The sequence below is a fragment of the Scyliorhinus canicula genome, chromosome 4, assembly GCF_902713615.1.
Source record: "Scyliorhinus canicula chromosome 4, sScyCan1.1, whole genome shotgun sequence".
NCBI classification, from domain to species: Eukaryota; Metazoa; Chordata; class Chondrichthyes; order Carcharhiniformes; family Scyliorhinidae; genus Scyliorhinus; species Scyliorhinus canicula.
In genome coordinates this window covers 65,110,279-65,124,908 of record NC_052149.1, presented here as the reverse complement: position 1 = coordinate 65,124,908, position 14,630 = coordinate 65,110,279, and the positions used below count along the sequence as shown (strand labels likewise).

The 14,630-nt window shown below is 50.9% G+C and overlaps 1 protein-coding gene across 1 annotated transcript in view; it reads left to right on the top strand.

Annotated features, from left to right (window-relative positions):
• The window catches only part of LOC119964631 (complement component C8 alpha chain-like), a 98,225-nt gene extending 85,863 nt beyond the window's left edge, over positions 1-12,362 (top strand). Inside the window, exons 9-11 of the mRNA XM_038794370.1 lie at positions 690-847; positions 6,151-6,373; positions 12,023-12,362. Of these exons, the coding sequence (XP_038650298.1) occupies positions 690-847; positions 6,151-6,373; positions 12,023-12,171 (530 nt within the window). The 3' untranslated portion in view covers positions 12,172-12,362. The remainder of the gene's footprint in view (positions 1-689; positions 848-6,150; positions 6,374-12,022) is intronic.
• Positions 12,363-14,630: the final 2,268 nt, after the last annotated feature.

Sequence of the window (14,630 nt, the reverse complement as noted above, 5' to 3'; positions counted from 1 at the left end):
CTATGTCCGGCGGATGCGTCTCGTCTTACGAGCAAATAGTCGGCTCCGCCCGGTGGGAGGCTAGCAGCCGCGCCACGTAAATCCCCCGGCTTACCTGCTGATAGGGACACAGAATGGCTGGGACCTTTCCGCGCATGTGCGTGGTGGCGACCTGCGGCGGGACGTGCCTCACAACATGGCGCCGGCCATGCGCGGACCTGGCCTGCCAATAATGCCCCCCGTAATACCCCTCGCCACCCCCAGACCATCCCCCACCAGTCCCCTCAGCCCCTGCCTGGGGAATGCCCCCCCCCCCCCCCCCCCGACTGTGGCGACGCTGGTCACAGTCCGCAGCCGCCACGCCTGGTTCACGAAAGTTGAGAGGACACGTGTCCCACGCTGTCGGCATGTCGGCCCATTGGGGGCGCAGCATCGGGGGAGGGCCTCAGGTGACTTCCTGAGGCCGTCCCAATGGTGTGGTTTTGAGGGGGTGGATATTCCGAAAACACAGCGTAAAATGCAAATAAGCACAGTAAAGAGAAGACTGCTACTTGATCATAGTGAAATGCTTTCCACTGAGTATAAAAAGATATTCAAAAATAAATTTTGCATTTTATATTAATTTCATTCTAATTATATTAAGCTGTTCATCTGAAGAAAATTATGCTATTGTGTGAAAAAGTAATTGTTTTCTTTAATTATTATTTTAGATTCAAATAGTTCGAGTGACCTTGTTGAAGATGTTCTTCCACGGATAGTAGGGGGTGACGTTAAATCCCTTCCGTTAGGTCTAGAAATACTAGATGCCAAAATGTACCGACGTTGGGGGAAAACTTTGAAATACTTGCCAGCTGTCATAGACTTTGAGGTAAAAATATCACAGAGCAATGTGTGTCATAATATATACCAGTATATCATGGTGCAGACACACACTGATGGACACACACAGGGACAAATCAACACCGCAGCCAATCACCAGTTAGAACACACGCACTATAAAGGCAGAGGGCACCACGGTTCCCGCTCATTCTGGATGCTGCCTCTGAGTGTAACAAGAACTCATCCAGCCCAGCACAGACTCACACCACGTGCTGAGCGAATCAACTGGTTCGGACAAGGCTTAGGTCTCTAGTTTAAGTTAGCATCATTTAGACCCACAGTCATCGTGTGTTAGTTAGTTAGAAGTTAATGAATAAAATTGAGTTGAACCTTCCTCAGTGTTGGTAGTGTCTGTTCATCTGTCAAGTCTACACTAGCCAACACTTCATGGTACCAGAAGTTGAAGGATGCTCGCACTTCTGAGATCTACCTTTCAGTGATCTGCCTTCCACCAGTCTCGCGCCATCCTACAGAATGGACTCCGTTTGCCTGCCACCGTCTCTCCACATTGCAGGGAATCTGGGCTCGAACTGGAAACTTTTTATACAGCGCTTCCAGCTGTACCTCGAAGCCATGGACCTGGAAGCTGCCTCGGACGCACGGAAGATTGCTCTCTTCCTCTCCACAGCCGGGGACCACGCTCTCCACATCTTCAACTCGCTCACCTTCGCTGAGGGGGAGGACAAATCGAAGTTCAAGACTGTCATTTTAAACTTTGACAGCCACTGCGAGGTCGCGGTTAACGAGAGCTTCGAGAGATACATGTTACAGCAGCGAATTCAGGGTAAGGACGAGTCTTTCCAGTCCTTTATCACCCACCTCCGCGTCCTTGTGCAGTCCTGCAACTACGGGTCCACCTCTGAATCCATGCTCCATGACCAGATTGTTTTTGGTGTTCAATCTGAGCCCCTGCGCCAGCAGCTACTAAAAGTAAAGCAGCTCACCCTGTCTATGGCCATTGAGACCTGTATACTTCATGAACATGCCTCCACGCGCTACTCCTGCATCCAAGCTGCTGAAACGGTGCGGCAAGCCCCTTATGAGCAGAACGGGTCCAAACAATTAACTCTTTTCAGGCTCTGGATCTGAACGATGGTGGCCATTTTGCGTGCTTTTCACGGAGTCCCCTGCTGCAACGCAGCGAACGTGGTGATGTCACGGACCGCTTCGCGCAGATGCGCACCTCGCTGGATCGCCCTGCGCATGCACGGTGGCGCGACAAACGACCCGACGCTCCAGTGTGCGGCAACTGCGGCTCCGTCCACTTAAAGCGGCAATGTCTCGCGAAGTCCCGACGCTGCCTGCGGTGTGGCAAACGTGGCCACTACGCTGCAATGTGCAGATCTTCCATGCCTACTGTTTTTAGGAGGTCCCCCCAGCCACACAGAGGCATCAGGGCTATCCAGCCTGCCATCAATGAACCTACTCCAGACCTTGCTTCCGACTGTGCCTGCGATGACCCACAGGTCCTGTCCAAATTGGCATCATTACCACGAACAGGATGTTCCCCAAGCATGGCACCAAACCCGTCCACATTCACTGCATCAAACAGGATGATGAGTGGTGTGCCACCCTTCCGGTCAACCGGTCCCCTGCCAGGTTCCGCCTGGACGCTGGCGCTTCCGTCAATCTCATCGCGTCGTCTGATTTTCGCAAACTCTGCGTCCAGCCTGCTGTCCTGCCATCTGCGTGTAAATTGCTTGACTACCGCCTCCGCCATGGTGGAGGCCGTGGCAGCGGCGGAAGAAAAAGAGTGCCCCCACGGCACTGGCCCGACTGCCGATCGGTGGGACCCGATCGCGGGCCAGGCCACCGTGGGGGCACCCCCCGGGGTCCGATCGCCCTGGGCCCTGGGGGCCCGCTCGTGCCGCCAATCCTGCCGGCACAGAGGTGGTTTAAACCACGTCGGCGGGATTGGCCTGTCAGCGGCGGGAATTTGGCCCATGGCGGGCCAGAGAATCACCATGGGGGGGCAACCCAATCGGCGGGGCGCGATTCCCACTCCCGCCGATTCCTGGGTGGCGGAGAATTCCGACCACGGCGGGTGCGGGACTTACGCCGGCCCCGCGCTATTCCCCGACCCTGCGGTCGGTCGGAGAATTCCACCCCTGGTTCGCAAAACCACAGATTTCCGATGGCTCCCCGCTCACGAGCTTGAATGGCGGGAGCTGAAGGCCAAGCTTTCTACGGCCCCAGTGTTGGCCTTTTTTTGACCTGACCAAAGAGATTAAATCTCTACTGATGCCAGTCCGTCGGGGATTGGAGCCGTGCTCCTGCAACAAGTCGAGGCCTCATCATGGGCCCCCGTTGCGTATGCGTTGCGGGCGATGACCCCCACAGAGCAGCGCTATGTGCAAATTGAAAAAAAGTGTCTCGGCCTTCTCACTGGAGTTGTGAAGTTCCACGACTACGTCTATGGACTTCTGCAGTTCACGGTTGAAACCGATCACCGCCCGCTGTTAAATATTATCAAAAAGGACTTGAATGACATGACGCCTCGCCTCCAGCGTATCCTACTCAAGCTGCGCAGGTATGACTTTCAACTGGTTTGTAACCCTGGCAAGGACCTTGTCATTGCCGATGCCCTCTCAAGGTCGAACACCACTTTGTGTGATTACGAAGGCTTCGTCTGCCAAATAAATGCTCAAGTTCAGCTTGCAGCCTCCCATTTGCCAGCTTCGGATGCACGACTGATGCAAATTCGCCATGAGACAGCGGCTGACCCACGTCTGCAGCGTGTGATGCGTTTAATGTCAGACGGGTGGCTCAAGGGCCAATGCCCACAATTTTACAATGTCCATGGTGACCTGGCGGTTGTTGACGGGGTGCTCCTGAAATTGGATCGCATCGTCGTACCACAAAGCATGTGCCAGCTAGTGTTGGAGCAACTGCATGAAGGCCATTTCGGAGTCGAGAAATGTCGCCGCAGGGCCAGAGAAGCCGTCTACTGGCCGGGCATTAATGATGACATCGCCAATGCGGTGCTCAACTGCTCTACTTGCCAGCGTTTTCAGCCCACCCAACCACGAGAGACCCTGATGCCCCATGAGCACGTCACATCGCCTTGGACCAAATTGGGCATCGATCTGTTCCACGCATTGGGCAGGGACTATGTCATCATTATTGACTACTTCTCCAGTTACCTGGAGGTCATCAGGCTGCACGATCTCACGTCCTCGGCTGTGATTAGGGCATGTAAGGAGATGTTTACCCGCCATGGCATTCCGCTGACGGTCATGTCAGACAATGGCCCCTGTTTCACGAGGCAGGAATGGGCTGGCTTCGCCTGACACTACAATTTTGCTCCCATCACGCCCAGTCCCCTGTACCCCCAATCCAATGGGAAGGTGGAAAAGGGGGTTCACATAGTTAAGCAGCTACTCAGCAAGGCCACCGACGCCGGCTCTGACTTCCATCTTGCTCTGTTAGCCTATCGCTCCGGCCCGCTCTCCACCGGGCTGTCGCCTGCACAGCTACTAATGAACCGCACCCTCAGGACGACGGTGCCATCGATTCTCACCCCCAACATCGATTATGTCCCCGTGCTCCACCGCATGCACATGTCTCAACTGCAGCAGAAAACTTCCTACGACTCACGGGCTGCTGATCTCCCCAACATCCATCCACACGGCACGGTCCGCATACACCCCCTGGATGATGGCTGGTCTGCGCCTGCTGTTGTTCTTAGGCAGGTGGCCCCCCGCTCCTTCCTGGTCCGCTTACCGGATGGATCCATTCGGCGCCGCAATCGGTGTGTCCTTCGCCGGATTCGTCACGGGATCCTCCGACCAGCTCTGCTACTGACCCCGCCATCGACTGTGCAGAGCTTCCGATCACTCTGCCCGCCCCTGACTGTGCTGCAGCCCTTCCGGCTCCTGATGCGCCAGCTATTGCCCCACCCTTGAGGTGGTCAACCAGAGTTTGCCGCCCACCTCAGAGACTGAACATATGAACTCTGCACATATGTGGACTTTTTGAGATTTTTTTTTCCAATCCTTGTTGAATTCGTTCTCCAGTGATTTGTAAATAGCTTCATTGGTTGTTCCAGTTCATGTTAGTCATCTGCACCAGGCACCTTCCTTTGTACATAGTCTTGTTTCCTGTATATAGATTTGTACATATGTCTTTGCACCTCACACGTAGTTAGGTACATTCTTCACACACCCACACTATTTATTATCACATGCCTACATCAACATTTTTTTATAAAAGGAGGGATGTCATAATATACACCAGTATATCATGGTACAGACACACACTGATGGACACACACAGGGACCAACCAACATGCACAAACACCGCAGCCAATCACCAGTTAGAACACACGCACTATAAAGGCAGAGGGCACCACGGATCCTGCTCATTCTGGGTGCTGCCTCTCAGTGGATCAGGAACTCATCCAGTCCAGCACAGACTCACACCACTGGTTCGGACAAGGCTTCGGTCTCTAGTTTAAGTTAGCATAATTTAGACCGTAGTCATTGTGTGCTAGTTAGTTAGAAGTTAGTTAATAAAATTGAGTTGAACCTTCCTCAGTGTTGGTAGTGTCTGTTCATCTCTCAAGTCTACATTAGCCAACACTTCAATGTGCTTAGATCTTAGATATCTATTCCAATACAATTAAAGTTATTTAAGTAAAATTATCATCCCATAATCTTAGTCTGATGCAATGAATGCACTTCAAAATAGGCCAAGTGAGAAGTTTAAAAACTCTAAAAGAACCATTAACCTTTCTTATGCTGAAGCACTGAAGGTCTGTGAACCAAAGGCATTTACTGAGCAATATTTTAATGCACGTTAAACATGATCTTCGATAATTAGCAAAGAAAAAGTTTGAAAAGGAAATTAAAGGAAGGGAATTTTTGCCTCAAAAAGCTATGAAGGGTTAAAAGCAAAATCTGAACATGAACAGTTGTAAGTGAGAGTAGACAGCATATGAGCATGATGTATATTGCGCGTGCATTTTTTCTTGGAGATGATTTTCTGGGAGTGCATTTTTAAAATAAAGTAAGTGCTTTTACATGCCAAACAGCAGCAATGCCTGTGATATAGCAAAGCCCAAACTGTAGCAATGTTACAAATAGCTGTCATAATGATCTTGAAACAAATATTTAGAAAGGCACCATACACAAAGGAAACAAGTTAGCAGATCTGGTTCTAATAAGTACTAACCCAATATGTTCAACATTTTTGTATTTATAGGCAAATCAACAGCAAAATAAAACAGCGACTTCAGAAACTGACTTTTACTTTTGAATGAACTCTGAACTCATTTTTTTTAATACTCTCTAGATCATGCCAATTTATGACTTGGTGGCCAGAAGTAATCTTCCCTCTGTTGAAATCAAACAGCAAAATTTAAAAAGAGCAATGGAAGAGTACTTGACAGAGTTTCATCCCTGCAGATGTCCTGTGTGTAAACATAATGGAAAAGCAGTTCTTTTCAACAATGTCTGTACCTGTGAATGCCTGCCTGGTTATGAAGGGAAAGCATGCCAGGAAACTAAACGAACGGGTAAGAAATTGTGACAAGGTATTACAGGACTCAATGTGGCAGGAATACATGTTATTGTTTAAAACTTAACAGTGATCCACAGATCTTGGGCACGATTCTCCAATGTCGTGCCGGAGCGACCTCGTCGAGTTTCACGACGGCGCGAAACGACCCCGCGAAACGACCCCGATCGCGACCGATTCTGGCCCCGGAAATGGGCTAGCATCGGGGCTGTGATGAACACGGGGGGGCGTGCCGTGAACTGCGCGTCGTCAATGCGCGACGCCCGAATGACGGCGCGTCTTAAAAGGTGCCATCCGCGCAGGGAAGGACCCGGAGCAGAAGAGGGAGGAAGATGACTGAGCCACGGAGGGCCGCCCCGAGGTTCCGTGACACAGACCTGGAGACCCTCCTTGATGAGGTGGAGCTGTGTAGGAGCATCCTCTGCCCAAGACGAGGGCATCGCCACCCATCTAGCGCAGTGCGACGGGCCTGGCGTGAGCCCCACCCTGCATGCCCCCACCCCCCTGCCCTCCCCCCAGCCCATCCTCTCTCCTCTCACACTGTGCCCACTGGACCACCCATCCTCTCTCCCCTCACACTCTGCCCACTGGACCACCCATCCTCTCTCCCCTCACACTCTGCCCACTGGATCACCGTACACCTGGCCGAGCGTGCCCAACGAACCCCATATCATTCTGTTCCCCAGGGCCAGCCGACGAATGTCCAGGGCCGTCTTGTACAACACAGAACCGGCCATCCGCAACGACACCAGCACCTAGGGTCACATACCAGAGGGTGGCAGGAGCTCGGCCAGGAGGGCCATCCTCTAAATCCGGGACTCTGGAGGGGGACGTACAGAGGACGGACAATGACGACTATCATGGCTGTGCATTGCCCGAAGGTCGGGCCGCGAGACAACTAGGTGACGGCGACAGAACGGGGACTGTGGACCTAGATGCACAGAGGATGGCCACGCAGTCAATGGACTCACCCCCTGTGGAACGTTACATGGGCCGTGTGCGCCCTGCGCCGGGCCATAAGTGGGACCAGGACATAACGGACGTACTGACGGACAAGGACCTAGAGCTTGCGGCACTGCTGTCTCCCACACCATCCACCATCCCAGAGACACTCACCTCGGTTGGCCAAATAAGTGATGAGGCTCCTGGGTCACGGTCTGGTGTGCACCACACAGCCGAGCCGGTACAGCAGGTGCAGTTCGAAGCAGCCGAGGGGCTGGACGGTTGGAGGGCAGCCCAGGCCCAGCATCCAGCTGCCGCCCAGACGTTTCCCGGGTTCCTGGATTTACTCGACCCACCCGGACACCTGATGCATTTGGAAACCCAGGGACACAATGACGGGATGAGGGCCATCTTCCAGCAGCTGCAGACGCAGTTAGAGGGGTCAAACCACATCCAGGAGCAGGGAGTGGTGCCGCTCATCGCAGCCACCCAGGCCGACACCGCAAGGGTGGCATCCGCGGTCGAGGCAATGGGTGAAACGATGGGTCAGGTTCTGCAAGGCGTTGGGCTTCACGTGCGCGCGTCATCCATGGCCAGGAGAGGGCTGCCCTCTCACAGGCAGCAATGCGCCAGAGCCAAAACGACATTGCCGCCGGGCTCCGGGTCCTAGATGAGTCTCACCGGATCATGGCCTAGTCCCAGCATGCCATGGCACAGTCCCAGCAGTCAGTCGCAGAGAGCATCGACTGCCTGACGCACGTGCTGGATGGTGTCGCGCACTCACAGGTTGAGGTCACACAGTCCCTGGCGGGAATGTCTCACTCCCTGGACTCCATCTCTGCGAACATTCGGACCCTGGTCGATACCATTGCAGGCCTCCAGGACTGGCAGCGCCAGGTGTCGGTGGGGCGACGGGGCACATCTCCGATTACACCTCTGTCCCATAGTGAGGCCCGGGGGCCACCGGGCTCCCCGAGAGAGGAGGAGGTTCTGGGGCCCGTCCCATTAACTCCATCACGGGCGTCCCTGAACACTCGACCTCCCCCCGTCCCATCCCTGGCGCATCTGGTGGGCAGCGGGCAGAGCACGGTGGCACCACGTCATGTAGCACGCCCGCCGAGCAACCTGGCCCATCAAGGACGGGTCGCCCCAGGAAACGAGTGCTGACGGGGAGCCATGTCACGGGGCGTGATTCTCAGCAGTCCGCCTCCACTCCCGCTGTACCATCTGGGGATTCACCTAGACGTAGTGGTAGGGCCCGTAAGGCAAGGAAATTGGACACATGGTAAGTTGGCACAGGTGCAGGGCACAGTTTAGTTGTTGGGGCTAGGGCATCTGTGTATAACCTTCACTATTAAACTCACTGTTGCACCTAACTTGTAAGACTCTGTGCTATCTCCAGTGCCACGGGGCTCCTGATGGTGACCGACTGTCACTGGGGTTGACGAGCGGTTAAACATCGATGCCGGATGTACAGTCCCCCCCTCCCATAGTTGGACACCGTAGTCCTCGGCACTCTGACGCCAGCTACTCCACACGGGCACGTGATGGAGTGTCCCTGACGAACGCAGCGACCACCAAGATGGATGGTTCATCTATTGTCATGAGTCAGACTTTGTCTAACGATTCTGTGCTCACAGCTCATCGCAGATCGGGCTGTCAGCATTCAGCATGGCACTAATCACACCCGCTGCCACATCCATCAATGTACTGCTATACCGTAGTGCCGCAGTGGTGAGGTGACGTCGAATTGGAGCAGTGTATGCGGAGTGGGGGTGCCGGGGAGGGGGGGGGGGGGGGGGGGGGGGGGGGGGGGGGGGGGTTTGGGTGCTATCTGTGTGCACGACTTACGATGCAAGTGGTACTGTTCCGTGAGCCCCTCCCACGCGATGTGTGAACCTTGCGGACGCGTCGCGTGCCCGCTGTCCTCGACGGTGCCGTCCTGCAGTCTCCTGGACATGACCAGCACCCGGGTCGTGTCTGTGTTCTGCGCCCCACGCCCCACCCTGCTGCATGCCATCCTCCTCCACCACCTCCTCCTTCTCATCCTCCTCCTCACCCACTTCGACATCAGTGCACGCATCCTGTGCCTTCCTCAGTGTTTGGGGGTCAATGTTCCCCTCGGCATCCCCCTGAACATACCGACCATGAGCTCCTGCGGCCTGCGCGGCGACGACGGGCCACTCCACAGCCATTCCCTCTGCTGCAGCAGCAGCCCCTTCATCTGCATCCACTGTGGGCTGTCGCTGTTGACGCTGCTGGATGTCCAACTGCAGTGCAGCGGCTCCAACCACTGCGGTGAACATCGCTGTCTGGTTGGCATACATGGTGACCTGCAGAAGGGTGGTGGGAGGCAGAGAAACATCTTTTTACACGGAGGTTCTTCGACACCTCGGCAGCCGGCTGCCATGGGATATCTGTGTGTCCCGGTGGCCTGGTCGCGCTGCTGACACGCGGCAAGCCTAACCCCTGGTCACTACCTGCGTCCAACAGTCAGTTAACAACATCCTCCTCATCGGTGCATCAGTGGGCTCTGCCCATCAGCCACACGACAACCTGCGGGCGTGTCCTCGTCACCGTCCTGCCATGGCAGGGAGGCTGACATGTGACATCCGCGGATGGACGACCCCCTCCACTCACTCTCCCCCTCCCACCTCCATTCCCTCCCTCTCCCACCTCCACTCCCTCCCTCTCCCCCTCCCACCTCCATTCCCTCCCTCCCTCCCTCCCACCTCCACTCCCTCCCTCTCCCACCTCCACTCCCTCCCTCTCCCTCTTCCACCTCCACTCCTCCCTCTCTCCCTCCCACCTCCACTCCCTCCCTCTCCCCCTCCCACCTCCATTCCCCCCCTCTCCCCCCTCCCACCTCACTCCCTCCACCACCTCCCACCCCCTCCCCCTCCCGTTGGCCACAGCGTTCTCAGGGAAGCCTTCCCCAGTCTGCGGAGACTCCGGGACAGTCCGCTCACCTCCTCAGCGCTCAGCATCAGCCAGCACGACTGGCTGATGATGAAAAATAGCAGGTGTGAACGGCGACGGCGTGAACTGGGGCCGGAGAGTAGCGGGGTACCGGAGAATCGCCATTTTGGGTGTCTCGGGAGATTCCCCGACTTGCGCCGCGCGGAACCCGACGGGACCGATTTTGCCTGTTGAGAGAATCGCGGGAGCGCGTCGGACCAGCGTCGCGTGATAAACTGGCACGGCCCGCGATTCTCCCAACCGGCGCGGCATCGGAGAATCGCGCCCAATATATTTGTGTGAGATACAGTGATTTTAATTAATCCCTTCAGATGTTTGCTTTATGTTGCAGATTTCATTTCTGCTTTAAACACTTTTACTGCTATCTACCCGAATCTATCGGTAATATCGAACAGTTTAGGCCTATACTCTATAGAGTTTAGAAGAATGAAAAGAGATTAAATTGGGGTATACAAGAAGATAAAAGGTATGGATAAAGTATACGTGGAGTGGGGAATTCTAAAATGAGAGGTCATAGTCTTAGGATAAGAGGTAGCAAATTTAAAACAGAGTGGAGGAGAAACTACTTCTCCCAAAGGGTTGGGAATCTGTGGAATTTGCTACCCTAGAGTGTGGTGGATGCTGGGACAGTGAGTAAATTCAAGGAGAGGTCAGACAGATTTTGAATTGGTAATGGGTTGAAGAGTTATGGAGAACGGGCAGGATGGTGGAGTTAAGGCCAGGATGAGATCAGCCATGATCGAATTGTGGAGCAGACTTGATGGGCCAAATGTCCTAGTTCTGCTCCTATATCTTATGAATTTATAAAATTAGCTGAATTGGGCGACTTCTAATTCCTTTCAACAATAACCTTTCCCCTAATTCTGACTCTTTGTGTTCAGCTTTGGTGTTTGATGTTTTCTCATGGCTCTGAAACTGGGACATGTAATAACACAGCTTGATGCCCACCACAGAAATGTTACCGGCTGGCCACTCTTGAGAAGGATGGGAAATGTAAAAAGTAAAATGATATTTGGGTTTCACCCTTATAATATTGCGGCTAAGTTTATTTGTCTGATTGTTGTTGAACTCTACGGGCTGCAAAGGCACATGTACATTGTGGCTTGCTATACAATGATTCAGACATTTTCTTAATATCGACTCTGAATTTCAATTTTTTTTTAATATAAATTTAGATTAGCCAATTATTTTTTCCAATTAAGGGGCAATTTAGCGTGGCCAATCCACCTACTCTGCACATTTTTGGGTTGTGGGGGCGAAACCCACGCAGACACGGGGAGAATGTGCAAACTCCACATGGACAGTGACCCAGAGCCGGGATCGAACCTGGGACCTCAGCGCCGTGAGGCGGTTGTGCTAACCGCTAGGCCACCGTGCTGCCCTGAATTTCAATTTTAATGCCAAATAGCTGAAGGATGAATGCATCTGGCTGTGGTTTTATTCTATTGTTAGCCATAGATTATTTTGAGAATATAATATAATCTGTTTTATTTATTTTAATCATTTCAGAGAGTAATGATTTCGATGTAGTTATTGTATCCCGGTCAAAGAAAAAAATGTTCACGTTTGGGGAGGTATTGTGCACAATTATTGATTTGCTGGGTAGTTTGAAATGATATTGCTTTCATTGGTCTTTTGATTTTGTAAATACACATTGTCAATCTGAAATTAACTACGCTTACTTGATTTAGAGAATATTTCACAGCTATATCGTACATTTTGATAGGGCCCACTGATGGAAATTGGAGCTGTTGGTCGGGATGGACATCATGCCAAAATGGTTCGAAACAGCGGACACGGAACTGTAGTCATCCACCTCCTAAAGAGGGTGGTGCCACCTGTCTTGGAAAGAACAGACAATCCCAGTATTGTTAAACAAAATGCTACCCCAGCATTTTGGCTTACTGCTGTCACTGATATAATGTATCTGCTCACTTACTGTCTATAATCAGCATGTGTTGTATAGAAAGGCGTGTGCCTTTTCTTATCTTTGGAATCTATGTTCCAATTAAATAAATTAGCAGCAAATTCTTGTGTGTCTAAATAAAGAATGTTATTTTATCTGACGTACTTCAAATTAATGCAACACTTGACACTTGGTCTCACGCATGCATTCACACACACACACAAACACAAAGATTGAATGCAGATAAGGATAGTGCACGTTTACAGATTATAGTCACTTCAGTCTCTGATTTATAATTTACGGCCTTCCATGTGGTTGGCTCATGGGTTCTTGAATGGATTTGATGATATAAAGTTGAAGTGAGGGTACTGTATAATGGAAATAAGCTGTGGGGTTTATTGGCCTCAAATATCTAGGAGGTTGGCTCTCAAGTCAAACTTTGAAACTGAAAAAGGTTAAATACTTTGACCGCTTGATGACTTGCAGCTAGTCTCAGGGCTGGTTCTCAGACTGGCTGGCCATCATTGATTCTCATGGATCTGCTGAGTCTGAGGTAATAAAGATGCAGTCCTTGAAATGAACTTTAAACACATGACCATGGGGTTAATATTTCTGAGGTGAGCCTAGTCTGGTTTGCTTGCGGAAGCCATTGTGAAACAATGGGACGTTCATGGTGGCCATTGAGTTTGGCTCTGCTCTCTTGTCCACTATGAAACATGGAGACAGGCAGTCTGGAGACGCTGTATTATATAACTGTTGGCCCATTTTAAACAATGCGATGTGTGAATTCCACAAATGACAGTGAGGTACTCTCACCTATTATCATATTTAATTAGGTATTTGCTGGAGACTGTCTCTAGTCCAAATGCCAAAATTCACAAGATTTATGGCAGGTATCTTAACAGCTTGATTGTATCCAATGTTTAAAAGCATTGACATAACGTTCATAATATGTCATGCCTTTATTGGGCATGACAATATATTATTTACTTTCAAACCATCACCATCTTCCTTTTAGATTCAGAACCGTCTATGCCACTCTCTTGATGAAGAATTCCATCATATTATTGTTGCTCATTCCCAAGGAGCCTCTCACAGCTAGATTGCCAATTGTTGCTTTCTGATTTACAGTACCCAGTATAGGATGGTCTGTTCTCTAGTTTCTTCCTCAACGTATTGGTCCAGAAAACCATCCTGTACAAACTCCAGGAATTTGTCCTCCTTTGGTATTGTTACTAATTTGATTTACCCAATTTATATGCAGATTAAAGTCATCCATAATTACAGATGTTCATTTGTCAAACGTGTCTCTAATTTCCTGTTTAATGCGATCCCCAACATTGCCTCTACTGTTTAGGGGTTCATGTACAACCCCCACTCACGTTTTGTGCCACTTGGTGTTTCTCAATTCTTTTTTTTTGTAAATATTTTATTGAGGTATTTGTGATTTTGCAACAATAACAGAGGAAGCAGTGTACTGTTATGGGAGAGGTGTTTTCAGAACCCCAAAATGTATCATGGAGTTCAACCAACCTCTCCCTTCAATGGATTGTTGCCTTTGAAGCACATGGCTTGGTCTCCAGATGTGGTATTACAATTATGGACTCATGGGTTTTTAAACACAAAACAATGTTTATTCCATGAATTTAACTTAACCTTTTTAAATAAACATTGAATCATTTACCATCCCTTACTTCAAAGATAACCCCAAAAATATTACACTAAATAATTCCTCAAAATGTTCCTTCAAACCTCCAAAAGACTTAACACCTTTAAACGGAAACACATCAGGTTAAAGACATTACTATTATGAGTTTAAATCACCTAAATGATTCAAAGATAGTCTTTCCTGGCAGAGATCACAGCAGACCCAGCTTACTGCAAAAACACAGACACACCCAAGCTCTTTTCCTCAAAACTGAAACCAAAACACTGCAAAATGGCTGAGCTAGAAAACCCAGCTCCACCCACACTCTGACATCACTTCAGTAATATGAGCTGCTCCATTTCTTAAAGGTACATTGCTTAAACATCCATTTCTTAAAGGTACTCTCACATGACAGTACTTACAAATATAAACATAGTGCAAAGGCCATCTTCCTCCCTCACAGGTCCCACCTTTCTTACAAACTAATCAAAACTAAACACTCCACCCCCCCCCCCCCCCCCACCTCTCTGCTGACAGTTAATTTTCTCTAAAGAAGTTGACAAACGGCTGCCACCTCTGGACATTGACCCTCTCAGAGTGAACGTGATTTTCTCCAGAATGAGAAAGCTAGCCATGTCCGTGAGCCAGGTGTCTGACTTTGGGGGCTTTGAGTCCCTCCAAGCTAATAGTATCTGTCTCCGGGGTACTAGGGAGGCAAAGGCCAGAACGTCTGCCTCTTTCTCCTCCTGGATTCCCGGATGTTCCGACACTCCGGACACT